The following is a 16,251-nucleotide window of genomic DNA, read 5'->3' as shown; positions in this document are numbered from 1 at the left end:
AGGAGGTCGGAGCGCCGGGAGGTGGGGTCTGGGATTGCGCATGTGCGTCGTCGCTCACGTGATTTGATCGCGCCGGGTTCGGAAGTCTTCAACGTCTGAGTGTGAAAAGAATCTGTGCTGTGAAGGAAGGTTTGAATTAGAAGTTTCACTTGATCCTTGTTTGAGGCCCAGGCCAACGGGATAGTGATGGATACAAAACTGAAGAAGTAGGGAAGGACTTGTCTTCCATTGTGAAAACTCTGCAGGATTAGAGTTTGATGGGATAAAATTCTTGCTAATCTAGTAGAGCTGATTACTGAGTTGATGAGGACGGGGTGGACTAGGGTGAGGTATTTAGTGGTCACACGAGGACAGGTGTTAGAGACAAATCCTACCATTCCACTTGAAGGCTTCCCACGTTTTTTCAGTTTCTTTTGATGATTTTTACGTTGTTGATTAGGGCTCAGACGGTGAAGAGCTACAGGAAAGTGGGTAAGATCGTTATTTCCACATTTTCTTTTTTCCTTCCTGTATCTGGAGGAAGGGGAGAGACAAAGGGAGAAGCCACACGCTCCCTCCCGGCCATCGCAGGGTCCCCGATGTGGGGCATGCTCTGAGGACACTGCTCAAGTGGTTTTGATAGTTGAACTGTTCTGAATTGCTGCCAATCTCACCATTCCAAGCACGATGAAATCTCTTCAGACTCCACTGGCTGACATAGTCGCTAACTGCCTATTCGAATAAATAATTCAGGATGGGCATTTGACCCAGCAAGTTAGGATACCATGTCACATCCCTGTGCCAGAGTCCCCATCTGCAGCCTTTGTGTTTTAATTCATAATTACTGAGTTCTTGTGTTTACCATACTTTGAGTTCCAAAGAAAGCATAGGGCATTGCTTAAAAAGCTCTTTTCTGACAGAAGATGGACCTTTTTATTTTAAAGATCTGTTTGAAAGTCAGATTTATAGAGAGAAGGAGAGACAGAAAGATCTTCTGTCCACTGGTTCACTCCCCAATGGCTGCAACGGCCACAGTTGAGCCAATCTGAAACCAGGAGCTTCCTCTGGGCCTTCCATGTGGGTTCAGGAGCCCAAGAACTTGGGCCACCCGCCACATGCTTTTCTGCTTCTGCAGGTGCCTTAGGAGGGAGCTGGATGGCAAGTGGGACTGTAGGACTCAAACTGGGGCCCACGAGGCTGGCTCCAAGAAGTTAGTTTTTCATTTAGAAAGTCTTCAGGACTTTTAGGACCCTAGGATAAGCTAATGTGACATTAGCACAGTTCACTATAAAGAACACTTTAAAGCATCCAGAAGGGACAGCACAAGCAAGGTCTTGTTTGGTTTAATTAGTAATTCAGGAGTCAGGGAGTAATCAAAGTTCTGCCTATAGCAGGCTTTGGAAGGCCTTGCAGGTGCTATTACTATGACTTCCATGGGCTCTTTAGTTATGCCACCTGTGTTCTTGGCTGAAGCTGTGGCTGGAGGAGGTATGAAATTAGAAAATCCCAGGGAAGGAACTGACAGGACAGAATGAACCAACCAAGGAAGCACTTTGGGACTAGAAAGAGAACCCCAAAGAACAGAATGTTGTTGTGGATTTGTCAGCTCAAGGGATTACGGATCTAATGTGCAGAAATTTTTTCTGGTTTAAGGTAACGGAATATGGCCTCCCCCTAGAAACAAAAGTGTAGCTTGGTAGTGACTTTGGGAAACAATAAACTTAAATCTGTATGATTTGGTGATTGAAGTCACAAGTTTTCCCCAGGTTTTTAGTTTGTAAAAGTCATCTTTACATTTTAGTGAAAGATTATCTGGAAGGCAGAGCAAGAGAGAGAGAGGGAGAGGAGAGTTATCTTCCCTTATTCCGCTCCCCCTCCTCACAGGGCAACCGAAGCTGTACCAGGTGGAAGCCAGCAGCAAGGAACCCCATGGAGGTAGCAGGGGAGCCCAACATTTCTGACATCATCCACTGCCTGCACAAGCACCTTAACAGGATCGGAAAGTACTGGGGAGCCGCTCCAGTGGGTACTGGCATCCTTTGGAAACAGGTTTATTAACGTGCTGCAGCACAACACCGTTCCAGGGTCTTATGTTAACGGATCAGGAAATTTAAAGCAGCTTTAAGTCCTCAGGTCTTGAACCAAAAAGCTTCTCTTGCTGGGAACAAGATCACGTGGTAGCAATAGGACATGTTTTTCTAGCTGTGGAATTACAGAAAGCTGTAGGTTGTGGTAAAAGCCCAGGCTCACATTGTAAAGTTGTTGTTGTTGTTGTTGTTTTTCCTTAGAGGCGTCAGTATTTTTTAAACGCGTTCCCAGCACCAACAGCATGAGAAGCAGCAGTTCCAGGGTGCAAATGTCGAAGGGGCGCCCCCGGCGTAAGGTTCGGGGCGCCCGGGCAGATCTGAGCGGGCCCCGCCCCCTGCGCCCGGCTCCTCCCACTCGCGTCTTCCGCCTCGAGCTTTGGCGGGAAAGCGGCAGCTACGCACCGCGGCGAGATGTCCGGGCCTGGCGCTGCAGCTGAGAAGGGGGCCTCCAGGCAGCGTGCCCAGGTAAAAGAAGCGGGTTGGCGCCTCTCCGGCTGTGCTTCGGCCTCCGTTTAAGGGAGAGAGTTGCCGGGCACGAACAAAACTGGGACTCTCTGCGCTGGCTTTTCTCTGGGCAAAATTAGGCCTTCCTAGTTTCAGGTGCTAGTCAGTAGTCATAAAAAGGGGCAAGGTTGGGTCTGAGGGTCCCGTTTTCCTGCCCCCTGCGCTTCCTTTTCATGGCAGTAACTTGATAATTTCACTTACTTTGCTCTGAGATGGATAGTTGGGCTGTTTCCACAGTTATGTAAGTGCTACTCCTTATTACTGCTTTTGACAAACATACATGGGTAAGGAATGTGCCCACTGGAACTAATAGATATATTCTAATTCCAAATGTAGATTTTGGCGGGACAAAGGTTCCTTTTTATATGTGTGTAATATTTTAAGGATTTGTTTAATTGTATTTATTAATATTTAATTTATTTGAAAAAAGAACAAGCAACCTTCTATCCACTGGCTTATTATCCAGTTAGCCCCAAAGCCAGGAGCCAGTAGCATCTTTCCGGGTGCTCCCATGGATGCAGGGGCCCGAGGAGTTGGGCCATCTCCCACTGCTTTCTGAGGTGCCTTAGCAGGGAGCTGGATAAGGAGTGGAGCAGCCGGGACTGGCACTGGTATCCTTACTGCTGTCAGTTTGGATTCATGTTATGAAATTGGAAGACTTGTCTTCATAGAATTGTTCAGGATCCTGTAAGGAAAAGCATACACTTTTCTAATTCTGTCTTCCTCTGTTTTACCCAAATAGGTGAATGAATATAAAGAAAATAGAAACTGCGCTTATATATCTCTGACTCCATTACAGTCTGTGATTTTAGGAAAAACACCAAAGGTTTATCTGACCCCTTACTCCTTGAATAATTACCAGCTAGGCCAAATTAAGTATCCCAAATCCCTGTTAGAAAAGAATTCTAAAAATGAAGTTGCATGTAAGAAGACTGAAATAGAGGAAACTTGCAAAGTGGTTTTAACTCCATCAAAGATTAAAGCCGTATCCTCCAAGACAGAGTCCACTGTGCAAAAAACATCCTTTAATATTCATATGGAGACGGACAAGCCGCCATCTAAGACTTCTTCAGCTGTGGGGCTTCCCAGTGATGATGTGGAAAGCAGTCAGGATGGAGAAAGTGATGAGGAAGAGACAGCAGGCCTGGTAAGAATTAACTAATTAGCTTGTTCTAACTGTGGTAAAATCTGAAGTTTTGATAATCTAAGATAATCAGGAATTCTGTTGCTCAAACTGTTTTATCGAAAGTCTAATGAAAATTTACTTTTTAGTTGTTAGGCAGAGAGAGAGAGAGCTCTCATTTGCTTATGCACTTCCCAAGTGCCAGCCGTGGCCAGCACTGAGCCACATTGAAGCTGGCAGCTGGGAACTCAGTCCAGGTCTCCTCTGGGTGCCAGGGAGCCAGCCACTTGGCTGACCTGTTGCCTGCTGCTGCTCAGGATCTGTCAGGAGATGGGGAATGGAGTGGAGCTGGGAGTTGAACCTAAGTATTTATGGCAAATGGGCTCTCTGATTAGTGTCTTAATAGCTAGCACGAACACCTGACTCCTGGAAATCTATTTAATGCTGTGTTGATTTTGAAAAAGTATTTGCTTATTTATTTGAAAGTTGGAGTTGCAGAGAGGGGGAGAGATCTTTGATTCGCTGGTTCATTCCCCAGGGTGCCACAGAGACCAGAGAGCTAAGCCAGGCTGGAGCCTGAAGCTTCATTTGAGTGTCCCAAGTGGATACAGGTGCCAAAGTACTTGGGGTGTCTTCTGTTGCTTTTTTTTTTTTTTTCTGGGCTTGAGCAGGGAGTTGAAGCATTGGGACATGAATCTACCCCTGGTACCTTTGAGATACTGTACTTTAGAAACAGTGTTTAGTTTATTTCTCCCTAAAATGAAAAGACTGTCGTAGACAAGATTCTTGGCAAGTCTAGTATTTGTTCTCTTTCCTGGGAAATGTTCTTTTATCGTCTAGCCACTCTATTAAATATTTCATTATGTGAGGTGTTTTTAGCCGTTCATTAAAATTTTTTTTTAGTTAATTTCAGGCTGACAGATAAGTTGCAAAAATAATACTGAGGAGTTATGCAAATCTCACCTAGCTTAACTTTGTGTTAATTTTTTATGCAACCCTACAGCGTTGGTCAAACTAAGAAATGAAACTTGGAGTAATTACTGATAACTGCAGCACAGAGCCTACTAGATTTTCACCAGTTACAGCTGGTAGCATTTTGTTGTTCTGTTCAGACCAGTGTCACCCAGTGTATTCAGTTGTTAGGTCTTCGGCTTTTCCCGCCTAGACGGCTCCTCAGTGTTTCATGTCCTTGACACTTCTGAAGAGTCCTGCACTTTGTATAATGTCTCTCAGTTATCCGTCTGACATTTGCTTATGATTAGAGTAAGGTGTTGCATTATTGAGAAAGGTACTTCAAAAATGAATATCCCCCCCTTGGTATAACATGCCAGGGTATATAGCAGTCCCAGGGGATATGCTCCAGGCCCCTAGTGGATGCCTGACACTGCAGGTAGTAATGAGTGCTATGGGAATATATACTTCTCAGGTTTTGTTTTCTTTGGTCTGTGTTACCCAGGGTCAATATGATTTACTATCTATGGTACAATAAGATATTTTGAGAGACAGTGTTCACATGGCTTTGTCATAATATATTATTACTATTTTTGGAAGTTTTTTAAAATTTATTTTTATTGGAAAGGCTGATTTAACAAAGATCTGTCCACTAATTGATACAACCACTTGGGGAATGAATCAATCAGAGCTGAACCGATCTAAAACCGGGAGCTGCTTTTGGGTCTCCCACGTGGGTGCAGGGTCCCAAGGCTTTGAGCCATCCTCTGCTGCTTTCCAGGCCACAAGCAAAGCTGGATGGGAAGCAGAGCAGCTGGGATATGAACCAGTGCCCATATGGGTTCCTTAACACTTGAAGGGGGAGGATTAGACAATTGAGGCATTGTGCTAGGCCTTTTCGGGTTTATTTATTTGAAAGGCTGAGCAACGCAGAGAAGAAAATAGATATTCCACCTGCTGGTGCAGTCTCTAAAAGCCTGAAACAGCTAAGGGTTGACCGAGCTGACGCTGAAAGAACTGCATCCAGGTCTTGCATGTGGGTGGCAGGAGCTCATATACCTGGGCCATCATGTGCTGCCTCTCATGGTTATTAGCAGAACATTGTATTGGAAGTGTGGCGGAGCTGGGACTCGAACTAGGTCATCTTAATGTGGGGTGCTGGTATCCCAAACAGCAGTTTAACCCTGTGCCATTATGCCTACCCCTGTTGTTATTAATCTGTTAGTATGTCTGAGTTATGAGTTAAGCTTTATCATAGGGATGATATATAGGAAAAGATGTATATACAGGATTTGGTTCTTTGGTAATTCAGGAATTTTTAGCAGCCAGGTGTGTTCTGGAGTGGCCATTTGGTACTACAGTTGTCATTTGCCAGGGGCTGGCACAGTTGTGTAGCACGTTAATCCTCCACCTGTGGTGTTGGCATCCCATATGGGCGCTGGTTCTAGTCCTGGTTATTCCACTTTCGATCTAGCTCTCTGTTAATGCCATGGGAAAGCAATGGAGAATAGCTCAAGTCCTTGGCCCCTGTATCCACACGGACGACCTAGAAGGAGCTCCTGGCTTCAGGCCAGCTTAGCTCTGACCCTTGGGACTATTTGAGGAGTGAACTGGCAATGGAAGAGTTTGCTTGCTTGCAGTATTTTTTGTCTCTCTGTCTTTCCCTCTCTCTCTGATTTTCAAGTAAAATAATATAAAAAGAAAAAGTGCCACTTGGAAGATTGGCACCCTATATTGGAGTGCCTAGTTTTGGCATTGGCTCTTCTGATTCCAGCTTCCTACTTATGAGCACCTTGGGGACAGCAGGTAATGGCTCAAGTGCTTGGGTCCCTGCCACCTTGTGGGAGACGTGGACTGAGTTCTTGGCTTCTGGCTTCAGCGTGGTGCGGTTCCAACTGTTGCAGGCATTTGGGGAATGAAGCAGCATTGGATGATCTGTCCTCCAAATAAAATAAAAAAATTTTTTTTCTACCACATACCTCTCTGATCCTCATTGCTGCAAACATCTCAAATGGTACTTTAAACATTTTAGCTTCTTGCTCTTGGTCCCCCACCATAGTATTTGTTCACTTTCCATGGAAGGTTGAAAGCTTATTTTACTTCCTCCATACCCTTCTCATACTAACATGCATACATGCACATGCTTTGTTTTTTATTTTATGTTTTGTTTGAAAGGTAGAGTTAGGCCAATAGAGAGAGAGAGAATCTTCCATCCAATGATTCACTCCCCAAATGTCTACAGTGGCTGGAGCTGAGCTGATCTGAAGCCAGGAGCCCAGAGCCTCTTCTGGGTCTCCGACAGAGTGCAGGGTCCCAAAGCCTTGGGCCGTCCTTGATGACTTTCCCAGGCCACAAGCAGGGAGCTGGATGGGAAGTGGGGCCGCCAGGAATTGAACTGGCGCCTATATGGGATCCTGGCGTGTGCATGGTGAGGACTTTAGTCGCTAGGCTACTGCACCAGGCCCTTTCACTAGCTTCTTAAGAAAAAGTGTAAGATACCATATATATTTTTAAAGATTTATTTTTATTACAAAGTCAGATACACAGAGAGGAGGAGAGACAGAGAGGAAGATCTTCCGTCCGATGATTCACTCCCCAAGTGAGCCGCAACGGCCGGTGCGTGCTGATCCGAAGCCGGGAACCTGGAGCCTCTTCCAGGTCTCCCACGCGGGTGCAGGGTCCCAATGCATTGGGCCGTCCTTGACTGCTTTCCCAGGCCACAAGCAGGGAGCTGGATGGGAAGTGGAACTGCTGGGATTAGAACCGGCGCCCATATGGGATCCCGGTGCGTTCAAGGCGAGGACTTTAGCCGCTAGGCCATGCCGCCGGGCCCATGATACTACCATATTTTGAGTATACGAGTCTTTACCTTTGTATTTGGTGACTCAATTGTATTTAGAATAATTTTTTTTTCCAAGATTTATTTGAAAGGTAGAGTTACACAGAGAGCCAAAGAGGGAGAGACAGATCTTTCTTCTGCTAGTTCATTCCCTGAATGGCCTCAATAGCTGGAGTGGAGCCTGTCCAAAGCTAGGAGACAGTAGCTTCCTCTCCCTAACTCTACTTCTCCAATCAGTCAATCAGTGAATCAATAAATCTTTTTAAAAGATTAGTTTGCTGGTCTATCAATGGATTTTCTTTTTTTTTTTTTAAAGGTTTATTTTATTTTCATTACAAAGTCAGATATACAGAGAGGAGGAGAGACAGAGAGGCAGATCATCTGTCCAATGTTTCACTCCCCAAGTGACTGCAATGGCCGGTGCTGCGTCGATCCAGAGCCAGGAGCCGGGAACTTGCTCCAGGTCTCCCACACAGGTGCAGGGTCCCAATGCATTGGGCCGTCCTCGACTGCTTTCCCAGGCCACAAGCAGGAAGGTGGATGGGAAGTGGGGCCGCCAGGATTAGAACCGGTGCCCAGATGGGATCCTAGAGCGTTCAAGGCTAGGTCTTCAGCTGCTAGGCCACGGCACCAGGCCCTCAGTGGGTTTTCAGATGCAGAAACAAATGCATTTACTCACTTAGCTGTGTTTAATCGAAGAATCAAGGACCTAGTTGTGAAGTACTTTTTACTAAGGATTATGTAAAGTAACGATCTTTTTGGTTTGATTTCATAGGATGATTTTTCAGGATTGTCACCATATGAAAGAAAAAGACTGAAGAACATATCAGAAAATGCAAACTTTTTTGCTTCTCTTCACTTATCTGAGGTTAGTGTGGAGTCTCTAAAAACAAGATGCTTTTCCTTCTGTCAGGTTAATACTTACAACAGTAGTTCCCATGTATCTTGTGAGGGAGGGCGAATTTTGGAGTATAATTATATTATAAAATAGTGGCTACCATATCATTGATTCTGAGGGTTTTTTTTTTTTTTGACATTTAACATTTTTGAAATTGATCTTAAAATAATTAGCAGCTTACTCCAGTTTTTGTTGGTACATAAAATACTGGTCTCCTAAAACTGGTTGTCTTAGATTCAGGGAAGTTTGGCTTGTGCCAAATTATTGCCTTTACCCAAAGGTAAGAGTTGTGCTAGGGTATATCAAAGGATATTATGGAGGATTACAATATTTTTTCTAAATTTTAAACTTTCCAAATAGGTAGGAATATGCTTTATATAGGGAACTTTAAGAATACATTTATGCTGATACTGTATAATCGTAAGTTATGGTATGATTTGCCTTGCTTTCTCCACATTGGGGTTGAACAAAAGCAGCTGTTTAGGATGGTGTGATTCTCTCGCCCCAACCTCAAAAAGATACCAAACTCTTCATAATGAATTGATTTCTGTGAATATAAAATTTTCTTTTGTTTTTAAGATTTATTTATTTTATTACAAAGTCAGATATATAGAGAGGAGGAGAAGAGACAGAGAGGAAGATCTTCCGTCCGATGTTTCACTCCCCAAGTGAGCCACAACGGCCAGTGCTGTGCCGATCCGAAGCCGGGAACCAGGGAACCTCCTCCGGGTCTCCCACTTGGGTGCAGGGTTCCAAAGCACTGGGCCATCCTCGACTGCTTTCCCAGGCCACAAGCAGGGAGCTGGATGGGAAGTGGAGCTGCTGGGATTAGAACCAGCACCCATACAGGATCCCGGGGCTTTCAAGGTGAGGACTTTAGCCGCTAGGCCACAGTGCTGGGCCCAAATATAAAATTTTCAAATGTTCATTACATGTTTATATCTTGACGGAAGGAGGGTGAGTTAATCAAATAAATTAAGTCAATTTCCTGTTGGAAATCCGGCAGAAATTTAGACAATATTTGTAATTGTGATTTTTAGTTAAAATGTGATTTGATGTTTGAAAGTATAGTCTTTAACTTTTTTGGAAAACAAAGTGAGTTTGCCAACAGAAGTTGAATCGTTTAATATGTAGTAGAGTACTTGATTAAACACTTTGATTATATACACTCATTAGTGGTGTGGCCCAACGCAGCAGAATGCTAGGTAGGTAGGGTTACATCCTTGCCTTTATTATGTTTGTTACCAAAAATAAGCATTCTACGTTAAGGATTCACATTTCCTGGACAGACTTGAGTGTGGAAGCAGATACTTAATCTTTTAAAAGGTAAGTTATGTGTGTAGTTACAACATTTTCACTTGCATGAATGTTTTGTGTACTTTGCAGTCAGCTGCAAGGCTCCGTGAAATGATAAAGACAAGAAAACCTCCTGAATTTAAGAGGTAAAAGGTTTAATTTGTGATACTTGGGATGAGATATATTGCTGAGGGTTTTTAAAATTTTTTAAATTTAATTTTATTTATTTGAAAGGCAGTCACATACAGAGGGGGAGAAACAGAGCTTCCATCTGCTGCTTTACTTCTACATCGGGACCCCAGTGCTTGCTGAGTTGTTTTTTAATTAAAAAACTGGGGGTGGTATTATGGCTTAGTGGGTTAAGCTGCTGCCTATGATGCTGACTTCCTGTATGGGTGCCAATTTGAGTATTGGCTGTTCCACTTCTGATCCAGTTTCCCACACATGTACCTGGGAAGGCAGTGAGTTCCTGCACTCACATGGGAGACCTGCATGGAATTCTAGTCTCATAGTTTTTTTTTTTTTTAATATTTATTATTATTTCAATGTCTTTTAAAAGAAGATTTATTTTATTATTGGAAAGGCAGATATACAGAGAGGAGATAAAGAGAAAGATCTTCCGTCTGCTGGTTCACTCCCCAAGTGGCCGCAACAGCCAGAACTGAGCTAATCTGAAGCCAGGACCCCGGAACTTCTTCTGGGTATCCCATACAGGCGCAGGATCCCAGGGCTTTGGGCCATCCTCCACTGCTTTCCCAGTCCACAAGCAGGAAGCTGGATGGGAAGTGGAGCAGCTGGCTTACGAACCACTCTAAGATTAGAATAAGGGAAGGGAGTTAACAGTTACTGAACATCTGTGAAGCATAGTGTGTGACCAGGAAATTGTGTCCTGTTTTTTCCTTTTTTTTTTTTTTAAGATTTATTCATTTTATTGCAAAGTCAGATATATGTAGAAAGGAAGATTATCCATCTGATGATTCACTCCCTAAGTGGCCGCAATGGCTGGAGCTGCGCTGATCCAAAACTAGGAGCCCGAAGCTCTTCCAGGTCTCCCACACGTGTGCAGGGTTGCAAGGCTTTGGGCCATCCTTGACTGCTTTTCTCAGGTCACAAGCAGGGAGCTGGTTGGGAAGTGGGGCTGCCAGGATTAGAACCGGCGCCCATATGGGATCCTGGTGCATGAAAGGTGAGGACTTCAGCTCCTAGGCCACGTTGCGGGGCCCTGTTTTTTTCTTTTAATCCTATCACCATATATGGTAAATGATATACCTGTTTTATGAGTTAGGAAATAAGCTCAAAGAGATGTTTTGGGGCATATCAAAATAGATGATAAGTAGTAGTCTAGAATTTGAGCATCAGGAATTCTTTGTTATTTTTAAGTTTAAAAAAATTGAAAAGATCCTGGTGCAGTGGCCTGGTTGGCTAATCCCAATATGGTTTTGATCCCATATGGATGCCAGTACGTGTTCTGGCTGCTTCACTTCGCATCCAGCTCCCTGCTTGTGACTTGGGAAAGCAGTGAAGAATGGCCCAAAGCCTTGGGATCTTGCACCCACGTGGGAGACCAGGAAGAAACTCCTGGCTCTTGGGTTTGTATCAGCTCTGCTCTGGTTGTTGAGGCCATCTGGGGAGTAAACAGTGAATGGAAGATATTTGTCTTTCCTTTTCTCTTAAATCTGATCTGCCTTTCAGATAAAAATAAACATTGAAAATTAAGACAAACGTTATTTGAAAGCCAGAGTGGCAAGAAGAGACAAAGGGAGAGAGCTTCCGTCTACTGAGTCATTCCATTCCCCAGTGTCTACAATGCCCAAGGCTTGGCCAGGCTAAAATCAGGAGCCTAGCTCTCTGTCTGGGCCTCACTGTGGTGCAGGTGCCCGAGGACAAATGAAAGCGGATGAAAGATTTTCTGTTTCTCTTCGCTCTGTGTATCTCATTTTCCAAGAAAAATAAATCTTTTTTTTTTTTTTTTTTTTTTTTAAAGAGCTCTTTCATTCACTGGCTTAGCATTCATCCCACCCCCAATATACACAGCAGCTATGGCTGCTCCACACTGAAGCCAGGAACTGGAAACTTCATCCTGGTCTCCTACCTGGGGAGCAAACGCTCCCCAGTAGGAAACTGGATTGGAAGCAGAGCCCCTGGAACTTGAACCCATACTACAGAATGGACTACTAGTATTGAGTTGATGGTGTAATGTGCTAAGCTACAGTGCTAGCCTTGACTTATCTTTTTTCACACTTTTTTGGAATATTTATTTATTTATTTATTTTAAGATTTTTTTTATTTTTATTACAAAGTCAGATATACAGAGAGGAGAAGAGACAGAGAGGAAGATCTTCTGTCCGATGATTCACTCCCCAAGTGAGCCGCAACGGGCCGGTGCGCGCCGATTCGATGCCAGGAACCAGGAACCTCTTCCGGGTCTCCCACGTGGGTGCAGGGTCCCAAAGCACTGGGCCGTCCTCGACTGCTTTCCCAGGCCACAAGCAGGGAGCTGGATGGGAAGTGGAGCTGCTGGGATTAGAACCGGCGCCCTTATGGGATCCCGGCGCTTTGAAGGCGAGGACATTAGCCGCTAGGCCATGCTGCCGGGCCCTGGAATATTTATTTAATTTAATTTTTTAATTAAAAAATTATTATTGGAAAGTCAGAAATACAGAGAAGGAGAGACAGAGAGGAAGATCTTTCTTCCAATGATTCACTCCCCAAGTGGTCTCAATGGCTGGAGCTGAGCCAAACTGGAGCTAGGCGCTAGAAGCCTTAAGCCTCTTTCTGGTCTCCCACGAGAGTGCAGGGTTCCAAGGCTTTGGCTTGTGCTCAACTGCTTTTGATTTCCCAGGCCACAAGCAGGGAGCTGGATGGGAAGTGGGGCTGCCAGTACGTGAAGTAGCGCCCACATGGGATTCTGGCGCGTGCAAGTCAATGACTTTAGCTCCTTAGGCTACCATACTGGGCCTGTTTGTTTATATTTATTTATTTATTTATTTATTCATTCATTCATTCACTCATTTGTTTATTTTTAAAGATTTACTTATTTATTGGAAAGGCAGCTATACAGAGAGAAGGAGAGGCAGAGAGGAAGATCTTCCATCCACATGCTTTAATCCGCAAGTGGCCGCAATGGTCAGAGCTGAGCTGATCTGAAGCTAGGAGCCAGAAGCTTTTTCCGGGTCTCATGTGGGTGCAGGGTTCCAAGGCTTTGGGCCATCCTTGACTGCTTTCGCTGGCCACAAGTGGGGAGCTGGATGGGAAATGAATCAGGATATGAACTGGTTCCCAGATGGAATCCAGTGCATGCAAGGCGAAAATTTAACCACTAGGCTATTGCACTGGGCCCAGTTAATTTTCATTTGAACGTCAACTTTATGGAGAGAAAGAAACAGAAAGATCTTCCATCCTTTGGTTGAGTCCCCAAATGGCTGCAATGACTGCAGCTGAGCCAATCCAAAGCCAGGAGTCAGGAATTTCTTCCAGGTGTCCCATGCAGGTATCCAAGGCTTTTAGTCATCCTCTGCTTCTTTGTTAGCCCCTAGCAGGCAGCTCTGTAGGAAGTGCAACAGCCAGGACATGAACCAGTGCCCATATGGGATGCTCATGCTTGGATGTGGAGAATTATCCAGTTGAGTTGTCATTCCAGTCCCTATTGTATATGCTTTTAACAATTGATAATTTCTCTTAATTAATGGAAACTGTAAAGCCCTGTGGTTGAATTAACTTATTTTATTTTATTGGAAAAAGAGAGAGAGAGACTTGGCAGCTTGGTGACCTAATAGCTTAAGGTGCTTGCCTGCAGTGCTGGCACTCTGTGGGGATACATGTTCGAAGCCCAGCTGCTGCACTTCTGGTTTAGCTCCTAGGATACCAGTGGGGCCCTGCGCTACATGGGACACATGGAAGAAGCTCCTCGTTCTTGGCTGCAGCCTGGCCTGGTCCTGCTTGTGGGCGTTTGGATAATGAATCAGTAGGTGGAGCATGCCTCTGCTTCTTTGACTATTTCTTTTCCCTTCCTCTTCCCATTATCTTAATTCTGCCCAACCCCCTGTTTTTAAGTTTTACTAATTTAAAAAAAATTATTTTTTATTTAAAATTTTGAATTTTATCGTATAATTTTGCATAGTCTGGGATTCCCGTTACCCCAGTTCTATCCCCTGACTGATTTTTCCCATATTGTCGCAGCAGTACATTCCTTCCTAAAGAGTTACAATTCCAACAGTTTGCTATTTTAGTGTGCCCCGACATTGCTGGTACAGACAGTATCAAATAATCCACCATCCCATTGTCTAGATATGTCCAACACTTAATCATTGAGAGTCCATCTTTTTTTTTTTTAAAGATTTTATTATTATTAGAAAGCCGGATATACAGAGAGGAGGAGAGACAGAGAGGAAGATCTTGCATCCGATGTTTCACTCCCCAAGTGAGCCGCAACGGGCCGGTGCGCGCCGATTCGATGCCAGGAACCAGGAACCTCTTCCGGGTCTCCCACGTGGGTGCAGGGTCCCAAAGCACTGGGCCGTCCTCGACTGCTTTCCCAGGCCACAAGCAGGGAGCTGGATGGGAAGTGGAGCTGCTGGGATTAGAACCGGCGCCCAGATGGGATCCCGGCGCTTTGAAGGCGAGGACGTTAGCCGCTAGGCCATGCTGCCGGGCCTGAGAGTCCATCTTTTGTTTGGAAACAAAGATGCATGTTGCATTGTGTCATCACAGCAGAATATGGTAGTCTCCATTACTCCATAACTATCCATTCCAATTTGCATGATGGTTTCTTTACATTAGAGAGAACATACGATGTTTGTCTTTTTGGGATTGACGTATTTCACTGGACATAATGGTCTGTAGTTGGAACCACCTAGTTGTAAATGGTATAATTTCATTCTTTTTAATGACTGAGTAATATTCCATGGAGTTGATGTACCAGTTTCTTTAACCACTCTTTGGATGGGTATCTGGATTATTTCTGTGTCTTTTATTGTAGATTGTGCTGCTGCAAATACAGGATTACAGATCCCCTTCTCATATAAAAACTTCATTTCTTTTGGGTATATTCCTAGGAGTGGGGTAGCTGGGTCATATGGCAGGTTTATTTGCAATTCTCTAAACACTCTCCAAATTGATTTCCATAGTGGTTGTATTATCCTGCACTACCTCTGGCGTTGAAGGAGGGTACCTTTCTCCCCACATCCATGCCAGCAGGTGTTGTTAGTTGAGTTCTGAATGTAGACCAGTCTGACTGGAGTTAGGTGGTACCTCAATGTGGTTTTCATTTGTATCTCCCTGATGGCTAGGGAGCCTGAGCATCTTTTCATATGTCTGTTAGCCATTTGGATCTGTTCTTTTGAAAAATGTCTGTTCATTTCGGTTGCCTGTTTTTTCACAGGGTAGTTTTTTTATGTTTCTGGGTTTCTGAAGCTCTTTGTCAGTCCTGAATATTAGTCCCTTATCACTTGTGTAGCATGCAGACATTTTCTCCCATTCTGTTGTTTGCTGGCTTCACTTTGTTTCCTTTGCTGTACAGAAGCTTTTTTGTTTTTCTAGAAGCTTTTTACTCTGAGATAGTCCCGTTTGTTTATTTTGTGTTTGCTTGCCTGTGCTTTTGGCTTCTTTTCTAAGAAGCTTTTTCCCTGTTCCTATTTCTTGGAGAGTATTTCCTATGTTGTCCTTTAATAGTTTGATGACTTCTGGGTGTAGATTTATGTCCTTAAATCTTTTAGAGCTGATTCAACATATAATGTGACAGCTGCGGGTCTTCTTAATTCTGCAGGCTGCTATCCAGTTGTCCCAACAGCATTAGTTGAAGAGAACAGGCTTTTTCCCTGGATTGTTTTCAGTTTTCTTATCAAAGATTAGTTGGCTGTACATGTGTGGGCTCCCTTCTGGTGTTTCTATTCTGTTCCACTGATCTTCTTCTCTGTTTCTGTACCAGTACCAGACTGTTTTGATGACCACTGCCCTGTAGTATATCTTGAGATCTGGAATTGTGATTCCTCCAGCTTGATTTTTATTCTTCAGTATAGTTTTGGCTATTCTTGGTTTCTTGTGTTTCCAGATAATTTTTGTATCAACTTTTCTATTTCTGAGAATAATGTTGTTGGGATTTAATTGGAACTGCGTTGAATCTGTGTATTACGTTTGGTAATAGGGACATTTTGATAATGGTGATCCTGCCAATTCAGGAACATGGTAAGTTTTTTCATTTTTCAGTATCTTCTATTTCCTTTTTTAATGTTTTATAGTTTTTTTTTAAAGATTGATTTATTTTTATTATAAAGTCAGATATACAGAGAGGAGGAGAGACAGAGAGGAAGATCTTCTATCCGGTGATTCACTCCCCAAGTGAGCGCAACAGCCGGTTCTGCGCCTGTCCGAACCCAGGAACCTGGAACCTCGTCCAGGTCTCCCACGCGGGTGCAGGGTCCCAAAGCTTTGGGCCGTCCTCAACTGCCTTCCCAGTCCACAAGCAGGGAGCTGGATGGGAAGTGGAGCCGCCGGGATTAGAACCGGCACCCAAATGGGATCCCGGTGCATTCAAAGAGAGTACTTTAGCTGCTAGGCCACACCGCTGGGCCCGTTT

The 16,251-nt window shown here is 44.1% G+C and overlaps 1 protein-coding gene across 2 annotated transcripts in view; it reads left to right on the top strand.

The window, feature by feature from the left end:
- Positions 1-12: 12 nt before the first annotated feature.
- WDR76 (WD repeat domain 76) overlaps positions 13-16,251 on the top strand; it is a 78,896-nt gene continuing 62,657 nt past the window's right edge. Inside the window, exons 1-5 of one of the 2 annotated variants that reach the window (XM_058665920.1) lie at positions 13-93; positions 2,268-2,531; positions 3,313-3,717; positions 8,259-8,351; positions 9,768-9,823. In XM_058665920.1, coding sequence (XP_058521903.1) covers positions 2,478-2,531; positions 3,313-3,717; positions 8,259-8,351; positions 9,768-9,823 — 608 coding nt within the window. In that variant the 5' untranslated portion in view covers positions 13-93; positions 2,268-2,477. Of the gene's footprint in view, positions 207-2,267; positions 2,532-3,312; positions 3,718-8,258; positions 8,352-9,767; positions 9,824-16,251 lie in introns of both variants that reach the window. The other variant, XM_058665919.1, reaches the window with a different exon arrangement.

This window comes from Ochotona princeps, chromosome 6 (assembly GCF_030435755.1).
Source record: "Ochotona princeps isolate mOchPri1 chromosome 6, mOchPri1.hap1, whole genome shotgun sequence".
Lineage (NCBI taxonomy): Eukaryota > Metazoa > Chordata > Mammalia > Lagomorpha > Ochotonidae > Ochotona > Ochotona princeps.
Note: the sequence above shows the minus strand (reverse complement) of the source record. Positions and strands in the feature narration are given on the sequence as shown.